This window comes from Schistocerca cancellata, chromosome 2 (genome assembly GCF_023864275.1).
Source record: "Schistocerca cancellata isolate TAMUIC-IGC-003103 chromosome 2, iqSchCanc2.1, whole genome shotgun sequence".
Classification (NCBI taxonomy): domain Eukaryota; kingdom Metazoa; phylum Arthropoda; class Insecta; order Orthoptera; family Acrididae; genus Schistocerca; species Schistocerca cancellata.
In genome coordinates this window covers 467,330,612-467,350,261 of record NC_064627.1, presented here as the reverse complement: position 1 = coordinate 467,350,261, position 19,650 = coordinate 467,330,612, and the positions used below count along the sequence as shown (strand labels likewise).

General features: G+C 38.5%; 1 protein-coding gene and 1 non-coding gene across 3 annotated transcripts in view; both read left to right on the top strand.

Annotated features, from left to right (window-relative positions):
- The window catches only part of LOC126161987 (uncharacterized), a 277,453-nt gene extending 269,970 nt beyond the window's left edge, over positions 1-7,483 (top strand). For both annotated transcript variants that reach the window (XM_049918189.1, XM_049918188.1), the window contains exon 7: positions 5,299-7,483. In XM_049918189.1, coding sequence (XP_049774146.1) covers positions 5,299-5,350 — 52 coding nt within the window. In that variant the 3' untranslated portion in view covers positions 5,351-7,483. The remainder of the gene's footprint in view (positions 1-5,298) is intronic.
- A 1,446-nt stretch (positions 7,484-8,929) lies between these two features.
- Positions 8,930-9,004, top strand: Trnal-caa (transfer RNA leucine (anticodon CAA)). Its single transcript has one exon. It is a non-coding gene; the product is annotated as a tRNA-Leu (tRNA).
- Positions 9,005-19,650: the final 10,646 nt, after the last annotated feature.

Genomic DNA, 19,650 nt, shown 5'->3' with positions numbered 1-19,650 from the left:
ATTTATCAGCAGCAAGATCGTAGCATACTGTGACTGCAGTTTATCGTTCCGCAATATTGCTGCTCGCGTTGATCGGGATCTCACGATTCTCACGCGAATTTGGAAAACAATGCTGTCAAGAGGACCGTATTCAACACCATGTAGGATCTCAAGCGCCCCAGGCTACTGCTGTACGAGAAGACAGACATAGTTTGCTCAGCCGTGCATACCTGTACAGCCACTCCACGGACGTGGAGTCAGAGTGTAGGTTTCTTTGCAACAAGACAAGTATCCGTACGGATGATACGATGTCGTCTGGAGAAAGGTATATGTATGGAGCACCATGAACTGTCGACACGGTGACAGCTGTTGCAGCTTCAAGTGATGCGACACAGAGACAGGTGCGCCAACAGTGGTGTCACAAACAACAACACTGGACACCACAGTAGCACTACCCTTTCTTTTCAGACGACTCCCGAATCTGAATACACCATTACGATGGACGTGTCCATGTGTGGAAGATGTGAGGAGAACTGATGTTGCCAGACTGCATTTTTCATCGTCATATGTGCCCAGCAACTGGCGTGTTGGCACTTATTGTTAACATAGTTGTTACATTTCTACTGTGTTATGTCCAGAATTTCACCTTATCTTGAAGTACCATCTTCCAACAGGCCCATGTTGTCCTAACCTACCTTTTTACAGAGGATGTCTGACTGTTTTCCTGGCCAGTACGTTCTCCCTTTCTCAAGGTTTCTCTCCCATTGAAAACAACCAGCCATTGGTTCTACATCTACACCTACATCTACATGATTACTCTGCAATTCGTATTTAAGTGCTTGGCAGAGGGTTCATCGAACCACAATCATACCATCTCTCTACCATTCCACTCCCGAACAGCGCGCGTGAAAAGCGAACACCTAAACCTTTCTGTTCGAGCTCTGATTTCTCTTATTTTATTTTGATGATCATTCCTACCTATGTAGGTTGGGCTCAACAAAATATTTTCGCATTCGGAAGAGAAAGTTGGTGACTGAAATTTCGTAAATAGATCTCGCCGCGACGAAAAACGTCTTTGCTTTAATGACTTCTGTTGTGGCGTATCAAGACAGCCACGCCACTCGGAAGTAGCCGAAATGCACGCGTTACACACGCCGGCTGGCGTGAGGTCTGAAACAGGATACGTAATGAATGCTATAAAGAAAAGTACGTAGCTGCTGTAATACTTAACTTTAATCCATCATTGTGGTACATCGCTCTTGACGATACAAATGAGACTCTTTAAATACAAGCACTGTAAGGCTAATGGCGCCTTGCTAGGTCATAGCCATGGACTTAGCTGAAGGCTATTCTAACTGTCTCTCGGGAAATGAGAGAAAGGCTTCGTCAGTGTAGCCGCTAGCAACGTCGTCCTACAACTGGGGCGAGTGCTAGTACGTCTCTCTAGACCTGCCGTGTGGTGGCGCTCGGTCTGCAATTACTGACAGTGGCGACACGCGGGTCCGACATGTACTAATGGACCGCAGCCGATTTAAAGCTACCACCTAGCAAGTGTGGTGTCTGGCGGTGACACCACAACTTCCATCCCAACTCGCGTAACATATCTGCCACACTCTCTCCCCTATTACGTGATAATACAAAACGAGCTGCCCTTTTTTTGCACCCTTTCGATGTCGTCCGTCAATCCCACCTGGTAAGGATCCCACATTGCGCAGCAATATTCTAACAGAGGACGAACGAGCGTAGTATAAGGTGTCTCTTTAGTGGACTTGTTGCATCTTCTAAGTGTCCTGCCAATGAAACGCAACCTTTGGCTCGCCTTCCCCACAATATTATCTACGTGGTCTTTCCAACTGAAGTTGTTCGTAATTTTTACACCCAGGTACTTAGTTGAATTGACAGCCTTGAGAATTGTACTATTTATCGAATAATCGAACTCCAACGGATTTCTTTTGCAACTCATGTGGATCACCTCACACTTTTCGTTATTTAGCGTCAACTGCCACCTGCCACACCATACAGCAATCTTTTCTAAATCGCTTTGCAACTGATGCTGGTCTTTGGATGACCTTACTAGACGGTAAATTACAGCATCATCTGCGAACAACATAAGAGAACTGCTCAGATTGTCACCCAGGTCATTTATATAGATCTGGAACAGCAGAGGCCCCAGGACGCTTCCCTGGGGAACACCTGATATCACTTCAGTTTTACTCGATGATTTGCTGTCTATTACTATAGTCCGGCACTCCACCACTTGCTAGGCACTAGGACTGATGAACTCTGCAATAGAATTGAACCAGTATGGTATGACATAGCTGTAGCTGTCATCCGAGCTTAACCGGGTTAGAGCAGTTGTTGCTACTGGAGCTGACGGCTCTATGTAGTAAGTATTTGCACCCTGTATAGCTCCTATTCACCTGCAAATTTACTCGTGCATTGTTCCTACTGAAGCCTGCGGAGGATGAGTGGTGGAGTCGAAGTGGCCCAGTCAAAGACCTTTGACAACAAAACAGCGTCTTAATTAGCTTCTGTACATGTTATTTAGCGATCCACGGAAGTAGACATGCCTCTTCTCGTTGACCCTGGCCATTAGTGAGGTATGGGTGACAGTATCCACCCAGAATGCTGTGTCAGCCCCAGCAATTCTGACAGAAGGCCCATGGACAGCTGGCAGCTTAGTAGGCCAGCTGTGTCATCAGCAGCGCACTTCTTCTCTTGACGATGACAGTGGCCCTCTGTTCTGCCCCCTGTGCCCCACTGGCATTCACCGGGCTGGGACACGGAGACAGCTCTGTTCGGGATTCGACCGGTTGCCCCTGCACAGGAGTCACATAGTAGTTGGTGGTTTGCCACCACGTTCCTCTTGGAATTCGGTACTGGCAGCACCAAGCGACAATGGCAGGCTGGCACGCTGGGGCACCAAGTCCCACAAGGAACTGCACTCAAGGCAGCAGCTGCAGTCCAGACTCGAATCTGTGGCTGGTGCCAACAATGCTCCATTGTCCTGTGGCCTGAGGTGGCTCCGGCATCATAGTGGTACTACAGAACTCAGCGTGGATATGGCTCGAGGACGAGTCAATGACGAATCTGCTCGGCTTCAAAATACAGCACTATTTACAGCTCTCCTCTCTCAGACACATTTTTCCCTAAAACTCGGGGCTAGTCATGGCTTTCATAACATATACTAGCCCTGGTGCAGTGACATCGCCTCGTCCATTGCGGTGGCCAGTGCTGTGCTGTGCTGTGCTATTTTCTGCTTCAGTCAGCAGCCTTCGTTAAGCAACCTGCTTGCCTTTCTATTTATTCTGTCCTATGCGTTACCAAACAGGTGGCTTTCAGCCTGTGCTAACTAATGGAATCCTTCTTGTGGCTCAATTACCACTTCTTATTACTTTTTCGCTAAGTCTTAGACCTGTCGCTACACTGCTGTAATGTATATGCACAGTAAGTAGAATTACATTATTTGCTATCCCTCTCGATGTTGAAACCACAGAAACAATTGTGTGTTTACAAAACTCTTATGGACACATCCAAAAATATTTGATTAATATGTTATTCTGTCACTAAAGAGAATGTTATTTCTCTATCAGTAAAAGTTTTGACATCTTTACCATATCAGAAGAACTTGATACAACTGTAATTTGAAAGCTTTGGGAAAAATGCTAGCCTTTGATCTCACTCAGAACATTATTCTGTTTATAAACTGATGGAGCTCCTTGGTATGTCTGTCTCCTTGCTGTTAGACAAATTTTAAGGAAATAATAATTGTTAATCATACTTCCAAAATGTTAACATCTAATAGTGATGTTTTGTCATTTAAATATTTATCCTATGGTTGATACATTCAGTAAACAAGCCCTACTTAAATCCAAACAGGAGGTAACTTAATATTAATGTATTTTCGGAAATGAACTTAACTTTTTCAGAACTGTGTAAGATTTTAATAACTAAACTAATTAATGGATATTCAAATAAATCTCAAGAATAAGCATTACAACTATAACTGTATGAATAAGGATGACATATCTGCAGGATAATTGGCTTTTAAAATTTTATTTAAGATATTATCCACTTTGTGACAGCTTTGACTGAAACAGAGCTAATTTTTTTGATATTTCTAGAACAGAATAGGTTAGACCAACAGAAAATTCATTTAAATCTTTCTTGTATATATTTCAGTAGACCATCTTTTGAGCTGTTTGTATAATTTTTCGGCATTGAATTAGAGTGATTATTGAGAAAACTTGCTGTGTATCTATTATTATGCTGATTTCTTTATTTTTCTATGTTAGCTCATCCTACTGCAGTTTGGTTAATTCATCAGTTTTCCCTTTCAACTACACTTGAGAATTTTTATAACTGGGTCTCTGAAGTAATAATTTTGAATCAATTTTTCAAATAGAGAACTTAATCTGCTATAAGATCTGTTGCACAAATATATTTGTGCTAAGCAGTTTTAACATAGTAAGTTTGTAGATAAACGTTTTTATATTGATTTATCAGAAAGTGTTTTAAATTTAAAACTGACAATCACATATAAACACCAATTCAGTTAATGTTTTTAAAAGACATCTTTTAAAAACAATAACTCGTTTTTTCAATTAAATATTTGATTGTGAATTTTCTACTATAGATAACTGAGTATTGTGATTCAGTCTGCAAAAGATCTAATGTTAATTTTTGTATCCCCTGTTTGCAACTTATGTCAAATTGTATAACTCATTTGTGTCCTCAAATTATCTATTGTTAGCAGTGCACAGTCATGATAGAAGTCTTTGCAACTTATGTCAAGCTGTATAACTCATTTTTTCTGTGACCCTCTAAAAACTATTAATACTGCAATCATTGTAACTTACAGCATCTTTTCTACTGACTGCAGCTGACACTACAAAATTCAAAACTTTCCACAAACATGTAGTGAATTGCTATGAACTTGCTCCAAGTGGTGACTGTTAAAATTATATAGCTAAACACTACTAATTTATACATATATACTACTACATGTTTCGTTATGAAAAAATCACACACTCTTATTGTTTTGGTGTTTTTTTTTATATTAATTATGGCTTCTCTCTTCTTCTTATTCCTTTTTCATTAACTATTTTTAATTTGTACTCCTCTACTTCCCACATCTGCATCTATATTTTGTGTGGTTTCTTAGAAGCATAGATCTCAAGTAAGCTTTTCTTTTTAGTCCTCTCCAGCTGACAACATTACTATGTTTTTCATTTATCACATAACTAAGAAATGAAAAATTATTTCTAAAATACTTCATAATCTGTGTCTAGAAACTTGATTTCTTTGTTTTCTTTGCAGTGTTGAGCAGCAGGAACCAAGAAGCCCATGTTCACCTTCAAGGGATTACTGAGTGATCTCAGAACAGTCTTGAGTCAGTGATGCAGTCTTCCTCTTGATGTTCTGCTGAGAATTGCTGTAAAAATATGTCTTCATATGCTTCGTCCTTGTCAAATTATATGTTAAAAGTAGCAGTAATAAAAATACAGAAATTTATAAAACATTTTCTATTTTAATTAATTTATAGTGTATACTGGAAATTCTGTTGCTATTACAACTATATATTTCCACACTAGTACTATAATGAGCGTCTACTGATAGTACTCATGATCTTGATATATACTAGGACCTAGTCCTTTTCAGTTCTAAAACTAGAATCATTACTGTGTTTCACAATATTAGAAATGCACTCATTTATCATTTGTATGCAGTTGTTCTATTCTGGATCATATAAACTCAATCCAAACAGGCCTTGGAAGATCCAATAGCACCGATTGACTGTTGTGTTATCCTTGGCCAATAGGCATCACAGGACACAAATTTGGAGGGTCATGTGGTCAGCACACTATGCTCCCAGCTGTTGTCAGTTTTTATGGCTGGAGCTGTTACTTCTCACTCAGGAAGCTGTAGCTGCTTAATTGTCATCACAAGGGCTCAGTGCACCCCTTTTGCCAAAAGTGCTTGGAAGACCCAGATGGTCACTCACCAAGTGTTAACCAAGCCCAGCACTGTTGAATCATGCTAATAAAAAATATCTATGAAATGAATTTGAATAAACTTCCTTTAGCAATATTTATTCTGGATTAAATGTAACAATGCATTTGTATGTCCATTAGAAAATATGACCCATATGCAAGAAAAGGAAAGCTCATTGCAACAAAAATTATGAGGAAATAGTATTGTCTGAGTATCATTCATAAAACAATCATAGTCTCGATTTTGTCTTTTAATGTGTTTCATAAAATAACGTTGACTTTTTAAAATGCCTTCTTGAATGTTTTAAGTTGAAATATATTTTTCGTATCTGTATAGTCCTAACAAGTAATATCGTTTGGAAATGCGTCTGGATTGCTTCCTAATATTTCATGTTAATTTTTTCCTACTATAAATTGCTAGTTTTTCAAAAATTATGACAGGAACATGTATGAGAAATTTCAGAATCCCACTGATAGTTAATAATTTTTTTTACAATATTATTAAAAATATTGTTAAGTATTTTTGTTGGATAAACATTTCACCTTCCCCCCATCCCATGAACCATGGACCTTGCCGATGGTGGGGAGGCTTGCGTGCCTCAGCGATACAGATAGCCATACTGTAGGTGCGCAACCACAATGAAGGGGTATCTGTTGAGAGGCCAGATGAATGTGTGGTTCCTGAAGAGGGGCAGCAGCCTTTACAGTAGTTGCAGGGGCAACAGTCTGGATGATTGACTGACCTGGCCTTGTAACACTAATCAAAACGGCCTTGCTGTGCTGGTACTGCAAATGGCTGAAAGCAAGGGGAAACTATAGCCATCATTTCTCCTGAGGGCGTCCAGCTCTACTGTATGGTTAGCATGGAGAGCTGCATCAAACCAGTCTCTGGACTGAAGACCACAACAACAACAAACATTTCACAAGAGGATTGTCTGGACCTAAGTCCATGTATTAACCTGATTGCTCTCTTCTGTAATACTAATATTCTATTCAAGTGCAACTCTGTTGTACAGCCCCACAATTCAATACGATAATTAAGAAATGGATGAATTGTTTCATAGTATGCAGTTTTAGGGTTTGGCTTGGATCTATTTTTGCCAGTTGGCTTTCAGATACAAGCTACTGCTTACAATTTAAGGGGCTCCGGAAAGGCTCAAAATCATGAAAAGTTCAATTTTTACTTTTTTGCGTTTTCTGAATCTGCAGACTATTACCTTTTAATAGATATATAATTTATTCAATTCCGAAGACTACAACTGTTTTTAAATTTTTTTTGAAATGTGTTCTACATGGGCGTGACCCACTGTGGCACTGTTAAACTGCTGTCAAATGGTGTTATTATTAATGTCCGTGTTCATCAGGTACATTTTAGTGATGTGAGATAAAGTATGTGTTGTGGCTAACCTATTTTCAGAGACTTAGCAGCACCTGGACTGTTGAAAAAGTGTATTCACGGAAAAACTCAAAACCCCAATGAAAGAGTAAATAGTGTTATATGGTCGAGAATCCCCAAGACTGTATTTGTTGGAATATAAACACTTCACTTTGGTGTGTATGATGCCGTTGCGACTTTCAATGATGACAACATTGTAAGGTGCAAGGTATTTAGAAATATGGGAATGAAGATAGATTCTAACATGGTACGAGCGATGCTTGCATTAGACAAGGAACGCCTTCAGGCTGCAGACAGGGCTGTAAAGAGTCTAGAAATACAAGCAAGAGTAAACAGGAGGAGGAACAAGAGGAAGCTGGAGGAGGAGTTTGCAGAGGATGAAGATAATCCATCCTGTGGACCTGGAATGCACTAAAAAGTTAATCCAATCTTTGTCGCTCGATTCCCAAAACTTTTATTTTCTCATACTAATAACATGTTTTCTAAGGATCTTCCAAACATATATGTTTCAAACCTTCAGTAAATGTTACACAGTACCTTCTGCATAATTTAACACAGCCTTTTTCCAAAAAACTGTATATTTTTGAATATATAAATAAAATATTGCAAAAAAATGTTGTGAATTTTCATTACAATTGAAAAAATATCATCTTTAATAACTGAACTAAAATTTTGTAAAATCCCTGTGTTAAGTTGTAGCCCATATTCCAATAAATAATCTGTAAAAAGTTCAACTTCCTACCTCAAATACTTTGTGAGGAAAGATGTAATTTATAAACGTTATTTTAACATTGCAAGTATAGGGCGTTCCAGAGCCTCTTAAGTGGGCATTTAAGAGACTAATTACAAGGGATTAATGTGGTTTATCCCAGGAAGATTTTATTTTGTATGTGACACCATGAAAATTAATGTTATCTGCTTCTACTGATGTAATACCACATACATTGTTTATTTCAACATCATGTGCCATGGAAATTTATTGTATCTTGCATTAACCAGGAAGAAAGTTCATAGAGACATTCAATAATTCATTGAAACCACAGACTGCAATCATAACAGGCAAATATTATCAGAAGCTGAATCTGTTCCTCCATAGTAACCAACAGCCCATAAAAGGGCAAGAGACTGTTAGACAAGCATTTCTGAGAACAGCTGATCCAATGTATTAAAACCAAAAACATATAAAGTTATCGAAATTCTGAAAGCAGCTGGATGCCGACTTAATAAACTGCCAGAGGTGACTTGGCCATAAAATAAGCAACAATAACCTTCCAGAATGAGATTTTCACTCTGCAGCGGAGTGTGCGCTGATATGAAACTTCCTGGCAGATTAAAACTGTGTGCCAGGCAGAGACTCGATCTCGGGACCTTTGCCTTTCACGGGCAAGTGCTCTACCAACTGAGCTACCCAAGCACGACTCATGCCCCGTCGTCACAGCTTTACTTCTGCCAGTACCTCATCTCCTACCTTGCAAACTTTACAGGAGAGCTTCTGTAAAGTTTGCAAGGTAGGAGACGAGGTACTGGGAGAAGTAAAGCTGTGAGGACGGGGCATGAGTCGTGCTTGGGTAGCTCAGTTGGTAGAGCACTTGCCCACAAAAGGCAAAGGCCCCGAGTTCGAGTCTCGGCCTGGCACACAGTTTTAATCTGCCAGGAAGTTTCAACAATAACCTTATTTTATATTTCTAAAATATTCATTAACGAATGCTTACACATACATACATAAGACACTGCAACAGACTGTTATTTACTCAACATATCTTTAATTTATGAGACTGTGCATCTGGCAGAATTCCATAAGCATGTCTCTGAGTGTGACCATTTCAAACAAGTCATGCATCCAGCTAATCAAGAACAAGTAGTGCTTCACTCACAATACTAAGACCTTCGTCCTCCCAGCTCTGTGTTCCAACAGGACAGATCAAAGTTTCCTACACAAGAATAACATGTGCTCAGCCCAACACTCAACTACAGCACCTCACTTGCTTGTCACTGGTAGATATTCATAAACTGAGAAACTGCCTGACACTATCCCACCAGACAGTGTTCTAAAAGCCAAATGACAACAGGATACTCATCAATACAACTTGTATCAACTGCTGGCCGCTACCAAAAGCATCCATGGTAGTATCAACTGATCTTCATGCTACTTTTTTAAAAACCACATATCATATGATTTCATACACGTCCGGTACTGTAAGGTCAGAATATACGACAGCACTCAATGGCATATGGCGGCAGTACATCATCATGATTACACTTTGCGAACTGAACACCTTCCTCCAGGCACCTGTTACTTACCACAGTGTGGTAAACATGCTTTCTGCTGTGGTCACTCAGAGGCTCCCTTCCCAACTGCCCAACAACATTCAACTCTGTCCCTGTAAAAAAAAAAAAAAAAAAAAAAAAAAAAAAAAAAACCGCTAGACAGCAATCGATAGCAAAACCCCAGTCGATTTGCAGAATCTTGCTAGCTGGCACACTCATGATAGCTAGCTGTTTTAAATGTTAGTAGGTGGCATTTACTGATGTTGGTTTCTATGCCTTGGCTTGGAAAATATATGCTACTTCTGTTACACCATTAGTTACAACTGACTGTAATACCTCCAAGTCTTCCTCATAAAACAAGAGCGAGATGTCATCAGCATAGCTCGCTATATGTGGGTTGAAGGGTTGTATCAGTGACAACTGACACAAACAAAAAAGAGCAAGGGACCAAGGATTGACACCTGTGGCACCCCTTGGGTTACTACATCTGTAAAAAACCAGAGCTCTAGGTCCTTATTAACTATTTTACATAGAAGTTCAGTACACTACTTGCTGCTTGTCAAGTATGTGGACAGTAACTGCATAGATAAGTATTTGATGTTGTATGCCATCAGTTTCTTAATGAGCAGCCCATGGCTTATTGAGTGAAAACCTTTGGAAAGATATTAGTATATTGTCTTCATTCCGCTGCCAAGGAGTCTGTACAGATTATGGAGACATTCATTAACTTATTTGTTGTGCAGTGATCTTCCATAAAACCATGTCATGTTTCTGTTAACAGTTTGTTTTTTGCAAAATAAGTAGACATCTGAGAAAGCCTAACAATTTCAAAAACCTGAACAAAGATAAGAATGAATGATATTTGGTGGTAATTTGAAGTCTCTTTTGTACTTCCATTCTAATACACTGGTTTAGACTACGAGGATAAGCATTTTCCCTAATACTACTTATATGAGGTATGTTACTGGTTTAACTATTTCCTTTATGCATTTTTAACTGCAGCTCTCAACATACCATCTCCCCCCCCCCCCCCCCACCCAGCTGAATATTTTTTTAATATGGGGATTACTTCATTTTCCTTAACTTCATGAAATTCAAAATCCACTGTTTGATTGATGGGATTCAGTGTCTCCCTGATTATCACTGTTCTGGAGCATTTTGCAAGATGCCTACTCTGTTATTTGTACCTATCATGACAAGGTTTCTCTCTAAAATCAGTTGTGTTAATATAACCAAGGCGACTGGACCAGCTTTTATGCTGTGCAGCTGAGAGTGTTCATCTTAATCCCAAGGAACATACACCTGAAGCCTAAAAATATGACCATGTGCCTACTGGTATATGCCCTATCAAAATCATCACTCTCACCATTAAAAATCTTCACACTCAGTCAATTCTAATAGATATGAAAAGACTTCAAAAGGAGTTTCTGACTTCATAGAACTGAACATTTATTGTCTCTAGTACATGTGACAATACCTAATGGTTACTGCTGATTGAGTTGCTGTTCTAATCAGCTGCACATACAAGAAAACCAGTCGTGACTTTGCCTGATATTGCCCGTACCATAGGTACCTGGGCTATGCATGGCTCTGTTGAAAATGAATAGCTCATTGTAGTCATAGGATGAGTGATGCACATTGGCTTTCATGCTCTGCAGCTAATTTGCTGCAAATAATAACCTGTAGCTGTGATCCTGCAGTCAAACAGTCTATGTATTGACTAGATTTCGAGTTAATAAAACACACATAAATACAAAGTAAAAATTAAATGAATAACTTAATAACAAACATTCTTTTCTAATGTCTGTAATTGATGTAGCTGGGAGAGAATTATGTTGAATAATGTTTATTCAAGATATTCTACCGTATCTTCCTTCATCGTCGACGTTGTCGTTGTTGCCGTGAGGCACCATTAAACCAAGTGGAAAGGCGCGTCGATCTTAGAGCATGAGATATAGTAACCTTAAGTCATTGACAACACGCAACGGTCACGGTAGCACCTGATTCCAGAATAGCTGTAGTAGTTACGAACTACCCCCTCTTGACTAGGTCCCCAAAACTCAACCCGTAATGAGATCCCTTCGAAGCAAATTGTCATAACGATCATCTATAGAAGCTTCGTACAATGATAAGAAATGTTACAGTTCATGGAATAACAACAGATACGACCAAACTGTCTTGTTTCTTCCATTTTATTTAACATAACTTTGTTCACAGTTTTATTTCGCATTCACTGCTCATTCACACTCTGATGTGGAGTATATGCGAGTGCCTGAACCCTAACTCCCAAGTTCCATCGAAACCCTTTGATAAACAGTTTTGGTTGCTCAACACCAACAGTCAATGATAATGATACAGTTTTTCTCCTTTTCATAAACTGGAGCCCGCTCTCCGCGATATAATAAAAGAAAAACGGTCTCAATACCGCGTCCCTCGTGAGACGCGTATAGATTTATCCCGGAATTGACCGCCCTGTAGGTGTACTCAATTTAATGACCACACTTCGCTATCCGCGATTTCGTGTAACTAAATGTCCTTTTGTTACTCTGATTGTATACCATACTTATTTAAAACTCACCCCTATATTTTTTCACAACGCACAATTAGCACTTCTTTACTTGTTTATTTCTAAGAGTAAACGAAAAAATTGACGCCGTATCATCGGTTTCGTCGATATAAAGCAAAACACCTCAATATGCCCATTTTTACCTCTTCTTGTAGGATCGGCTACCTTACTCATTAATTTACTACATATTATTTCGAATAACACTGAACAGGTATCGCCATTATATTTTAATTGTATTCAAAAGTATGTTATTATTATTATTATGACTGACCAAATCGTAACAAACTGCGCGGCGTGCGTTTTTAACGATAGCTTTACACTCGCCCAGCCTTTATTCAGGCAATATTATTTATAAATATACAGACAGGACCGATAGATCGATCTCTCTACCGTAACTAATAGAGGCAAATACGCTATTCAAGTTCTGTTACATCTACCTTGACTCGTATTGTTACAATATGATATCTCAAACAAACAGAAAATGTTTCTACAATGATCAAATATAATATAGACAGAAATACCCTTCTAAAATGCAGTAAAGTTACACCAAGAATATTATGAGAATAGGGGCAAAATCCTCAAACTAAATTGTAATCAAAGATAGGCGAAAACTAAATCCAATTTGTAACCAAAATATACGAAATATTAATCAGTTCAAAACAGTTCAGAGTTCAGCATGATGCTTTATAAATTGACACATGCAATACAAAGAATAGTAACTCATACTCTTTGTCTGTCATCAGTCCCGTAATACCAGCGGAATATGTTAGAGTTCTACTCTGGGGCACACTCAGATTTTCTAAATATACAGTCCCTTGAGAAATTAAAATATGCTAACAGCCATTCACCGCCCATATTTATCATCCACTCTGTCAAAAACCACACTATTCCACAGGCAGGCCTGCCATCTTCCAGAATGAACATACAAGTGTCCCCTTCAAGATATAACCGAAAAATGCCCTCAAAAGTTAACGTCTCATAGAAGCTGTTCGTCGCCCTGTATCTATCAACAATATGTCCGAATCACAGTATCACAGGCAGGTCTGTTTTCTTCTAGCTCAAACATAAAAGTGTTCAGAATCGGCCCCTTGGGCTCTTCACTCGAAAGTTTTAGTCTACACTTGACTTCCATAATGTTCCGCTAGTGTCTGATTTTCCACTGGCTGAAGGCTGTTCCCACCAAAAATACATTGTTCTTACATGCTGTAGACAAGATTTGACTCATCTAGACCACTTCCTGGACCAAACCAATATAATGCAAGAATATCTGAGGAAAGAAATGTTACAAATATTGGATCACTCTCAGATCACTCACAATAATTAACAATAAAGATTTGTTCAGAAACATACAAGCTAGTATTCTTGCACAGGTGCACTCTCATGATCTGCTCTTCTTTTTGGTATTTCTATCCCTGTATTACAATATTTTCCCTTTTCAAATACAATTTCCTTCTGTACCATGTCTTCTGTTAATGGTGTGTTCTGTCTTTTTACACTTTGTATCTGTTGTACTCCCATGTTTACCACACTATCCATTTCCACTCTGTTTCCTACTGTTACCTTTGTAGAATTTCCCAATAGACTGTTCACTATTCCCTCAGACGCATTATCATTTTAAATTTGACTTTCAGTTAATGATTGATATGAAATACTTCCACTTTCATAAAATCTTCTCCCCTCATCTATCTTTCCCTGTTTAGATTTATCTACAGGAGTGCACGATTTCATTTTGCCCAATATTCGTTTCAAAAAAGTTAAACAATGAAACACAGACTTTCTGATAATATCGAAAATGCTATTTTCGTATCACACCTTCCTACTTCAGTGCTACTGCCAAGCGCATTGCACTGTGGTTAGCTCCTTTCCGATCCTTTCAAAAGCAGTTAGTGGCCTAGGCATTTGTGACAGTTTTTGTTCTCCAGTCATCGGCTGCTGCTTATTGTGGTTCCTCATGTTCCCATGGTTGGCTGCATGTGGCGCTGTGGCAATTACTTGCTGTATCCAAATTGTTTGGCCCTTCATCCATCATTCACTATATTTTTTGGAGTGTATTTTTTGTACAGATTCAAAAAGTACTTTCACTCGCCGCCACCTGTAAGATGCCTACTCTGTTATTTGTATCTCGCACAGCCAAGTTTGCCTCACAGAGTGGCCGCGTGGCATGAGGCTCCATGTTACGTATTGCATGGCCCCTGCCGCCAGAGGTTCGAGTCCTTCCTCGGACATGGGTGTCTGTGTTGTTCTAAGTATAAGGTACTTTAAGTAGTGTGTAAGTCTAGGGGCCGATGACCTCAGCGGTTTGATCCCTTAAGAACTCACACACATTTGAACATTTGAACCAGATCTACCCCATACACTTGTGCACCAATCACTCGCATAAAGATGGAACCTACTCACACACATTTGAACAGCCATTATGCTGCACAGCGTAGAGTGGGCATCTATATTCGCAAGGGACATGTACCTGAGGACTAAAAATGGAACCATGTACCCACTGGTACATGCCCCATCACAATCACTACACTTGCCATGAAAACCTTCACAGTCAGTTAGTTCTAACAGATATGAAAAAAATTCGAAAGAGAAACTGACTTCATATAACTGAAAGATTTATTGTCTCTAGTACAAACCACATAGGTTCCTAAAATTTCTACACATACATACTGATGTTCACTCTTATTTCAGCTTTTTATTATCTTTCTGAGATAACCACTGCTTCTACTGATCTTCGATAATCGATGAATTCTCAACCCTGTCCATGGACACTGCTACATTTAACAGATTTAGCAGAACTTCTTACAGCACTCTATCATGTATCGTCCAACTTAGTTTGACATCCAGCCACGACTCCCCACTACTCAGTGCCTTCTGCACCACCTGTAACAGTTGGCGCCAAATTTAGATTCTAGTTCACCGGCCATTCTTTCCCCTGGCTGCAGTGCTGCCTCACTAGACCGCTGTTTGTAAGGTGTAGATATCAATGGGTTTGTTTATAAATAACTTTCTGCTACCAGTCATGATTTTCTTTAATGTTTTATATGACTCTTTTTGGGAAATTATTCCCATTTCAAAGTGTGTATTTCTTTGTACTATGCCATTGTTTTGTAATGTTTTCAATGTGTGAAGTTCTGCTTTGTTTTGCTGTCTTTACTGCAATATATAAAAATGTGTAATTTTTAGTTAGTTGTCGATTTCTAGATGCAGTTAGTGGCGAAATTTGGGAGAACTTGTGCTTACAGTTTTCTCATGGTCCCTTTGTGCAGAGTCTCACATACGTTAAACATTACTCACAACTTTCAGGGCACAGTACACATTGAGAATAACTTACACAAACAAACAGTTACAAAGACGTTTCTAGAATTAGTTGACAGAAATAATGTTTTGGTACAGAAGGCATTTATCTTAAGGATATGGACTTGCTTACATCTGTTTTACAATGGCGTTTGTCTGTATGAGTTATTACTTTTATTTAAGTATGTTGTGAAAGCATCTGAAGAAATTCACTGATTAGTGAATCAGTGAATTTCCTGTAATATGTATATATCTCCAGTTCTTCTAACAAATCCATTTCATGCCCTTTATTTAGTTGGTGGAGCACTTTGTCATTTTGCTCTGCTTTTCCAAATGGGTGTCCTCTGTTGCATGCGTGTAGCTATTGCTGATGTTGTGTGTCTGTTGTGCATGTAAGTTTTAATGTGCTCCGTGTATCTGGTGTTGAAATGTCGGTGTTCGTCCTAGGTAGAACATAGAGCATTCCTGGCATGTTACTTTCTATATTGCAGAGTCTGAGGATAGGTCATGATTACACTTTATATTATGTATTAGTATCCATTTTAGTTTATTTTATATAGAAACGTTGTGGGGATGGCGAACCAAAGACTGCGTTTTGTTGGCAGAATACCATAAAATGTAACAGATATACTAAAGAGGCTGCCTACACTACCCTTTTCTTTCCTCTACTGGCGTACTGCTGTGTAATCTGGGATCCTCACCAGATAGGATAAACAGAGTACAATTAAGAAAGTTCAAAAAAGACCAGCATGTATTGTATTATAGCAGAATAGGGTAGAGAGTGTCACTGATATGATACAGGATTTAGGATGGACACCAGCAAAACAAAGGGGTTTCTTGCTGTGGTGGAACCTTCTCTCCAAATACAAAATATTTTATTGACACAGACCTACATAGGGAGAAACGCTCATCATAATAAAATAAGGGAAATGAGAGTTCACATGGAAAGATAGAGGTGTTCGTTTTTTCTTTGCACTCTTCAAGATTGGAATAATAGAGAATTATTGTGAAGGTGGTTCAATTAACCCTCTGCCACGCACTTAAGTGTGATATGCAGAGTATCCTTGTAGATGTAGACAGTATCGATAGCACTTACGCGAAATATGGTGGACATTATACAACACTGATTTATGCAGTTATCTTGTAATAAGTTAAGTGAAATTGTTCAAATCATTTGGTATTGCTTACAAGGTCAGCAATGAACGAAATATCATTTAGGTTCGATGGTGGCAGTATTCAGTCTTCATTTTTCATTTGTGCATTATTGGTTATGAAAATTTTGAAAAATGTAAATATAAAGAACTTCTGTTAGCCTTTATTATTCACTAAGTAGTGATACACATAGTAACAAGTTGCATTGTCGTAGTGGTGTTACTGTATTTATTAATATCCTAGCAATTTCGATCAACTTCAGCTTTTCTTCGAATAGTATACTCATTATAGAATTGCTTCTACCAGTAAAACTTGCATGTCTCCTAAAGAGGGCACAAGAACAACTAGAACATACAATTTCAGACTACCAAGCAGGCTTTCGTCCTAATAGATCATGCCCGGAACAGATATTCAACCTTAAAACTATTTTAAAGATTAAAGCAATCAGGTCAAAACCAATAATCTGCACATTCGTTGATTTCAAAAAGGCATACGATTCCATAGACAGACAGTCTCTATGTCACATTCTCGAAGAACGAGGCCTAGACACTAAAACCCGAAAACTAATTGAACAAACACTAACAGAAACCAAATCAAAAATTAAATTCAGAGGGGAAATTTCGGAACCATTCTCAATTAAAACAGGAGTAAGACAAGGAGATGGGATCTCACCACTATTATTCAATATAGTTTTGGACAAAGTTATGAAAGAGTGGGAAGTAACACTAAGGAAACAAAGCTTGTGGAAGCCAATTGAACTAGGAAGAGGTAAAGGAAAATTGAACATCCCTTATTTAGCGTTTGCAGATGACTTGGCAATTATAACTGACAGTGAAGAAACAGCAGTAAAACAAATTGAGACACTTAAAGAATGTGCTGAGAAGGTTGGCCTGCAAATCTCCTTTGAGAAGACAGAATTCATCTGCTCAAAATTAGATATTTCGAAACTAAAAACAAAGTATGGTGAAATAACTAGAGTCAAGCACTTTAAGTATCTCGGTGAAGTTATTGAACCAACAGGACTTGAGAAAATAGCACAAAAAAACCGATTACAGAAAATCAAGAAAGCATTCGGACTTATTCAAAATATATATAACAAGAAATGTCTATCAAAAGGCACTAAAATCAGACACTACAACACAGTCATCAAACCAACAGTCACATATGCAAGTGAAACACTCTCCCTGAATAGAAAATTAGATTTACACGAAATTAAGAAAGTAGAGAGAAAAATTATTAGAAAAATCCTAGGACCACGATACACACAAGATGGATACAGGCTGCAGACTACCGAGACAACCGAAAAAATATCAAACATCGAGGCAGATATCAGGAAGAGGTGGATGAAGTTTTATGGACATATAGACAGATTACCTGGAAACAGGTTAACTAAACGTCTATTGGACTATATGACATCACTTAAGGCAACAATACCCTGGGTAACTGAAGTTAAGAAGGATTTGAAAAAGGCAAAAATTGACATAACAAACACATCAGACCGGGATACATTCAGAAGAAAAATCGACAAGTGGAAGTTTACTCCAGAGACGGAATCTAAACCTTTCCGACCAAAGTGGACCGAAGAAAGGAAGAAGGCCTTTGGGGAGGCAATGAAGAAATACTGGGAAAATAAGAAGAACATTAAGAAATGTTAATCACCTGCTTATCGTTCTCCCATGGGGACATTCGCTAATAATAATAATAATATATATATATATATATATGTGTGTAACTTTATGTTCTGCTCATAACACGATTCTATAATATATGTGTTAAACTCAGTTAATATGGGAATATCTCAACTACAGAACTTTTTTAGTCCACCTCAGAAAGGTCAGTTCATGTCAGCCATCATGTCATGGCACTGTCACATCAGGGTGTATTCACATTGTCCACAACATCACATCACACCAATTTGCTTAGCCCAGTAGCAGTTTTATAATACTGGAATTGAGGAACTAGCAATGACAAAGTTCATTATTTGCCAAAGAAAACATCATAACATATATTCTTTATCAATTTTGTTTGATACAGTGCTAAGAAGTGAAACAGCATTGCCAAATATCTACATTTATTTGCTAGCGAAAATATATATACACAAAAAAATCAAATCATATTTATAATGGAACAAATGAAGCATGCTTACCTTATCCATTATGTTATTTTTCTTATGCAGTTATTAATTCCACAAACAACTGTTTTTTATCCTTCATTAGAGCTGACTTTTACACTCAAACCCTTATTTAATGAAAATTGCTTCATCAATTTAATTGCTTGCGATTCTAGAGTTTCTCGCAGTGTATTTGTCGATCGATCAATACTGGATCAGTAGCACTAGAGAAGCTATCGAAATTTGCAGCAGGGATAGTCCTATCGATTTGCTTGCGACTATAATCCCAGCAAAGCTTGGGAACCAGTACTGGCTGTAATGAACAAGACGCTCAGTAAACACAACGATCTGGCAACCAGAGTGGACGGAGTGACTACATCGACTTTGCCACAGACGTCGATGCAAATGAATCCAGTAGTGCCAATGCGCGCACTTAGGTGTAGACCGTTGAGGGGATAAAGTCAGCTGCACGCCCTAATGAGCTCAGTTTGTCAATGCACCTGACAATGACAACATATCTGATTGCCAAAATATTGCATCTGTTGGACACTACGGACCAGCAGAACAGATGTGGGCTGTTAGACGAACTAAATTCCTAATTTACATACATTGTGGGAAACAGCTCTGGTCTGTTACTGTAAAACCTAATAATCTTTCGCTTTCAGATATCTGATATTGCTTGTGGAAAAACGCTCAATGGAAAAAATATCCGAAGTCGTCATCCAAACATTTGCAATTCACCACGAAAGCAATATATATATATATATATATATATACATATATATATATATATATAGAGTGAGAGAGAGAGAGAGAGAGAGAGAGAGAGAGAGAGAGAGAGAGACAAGACGCAGACGCACAAAATCCGCTACTACATTACCCCTACTATAACATA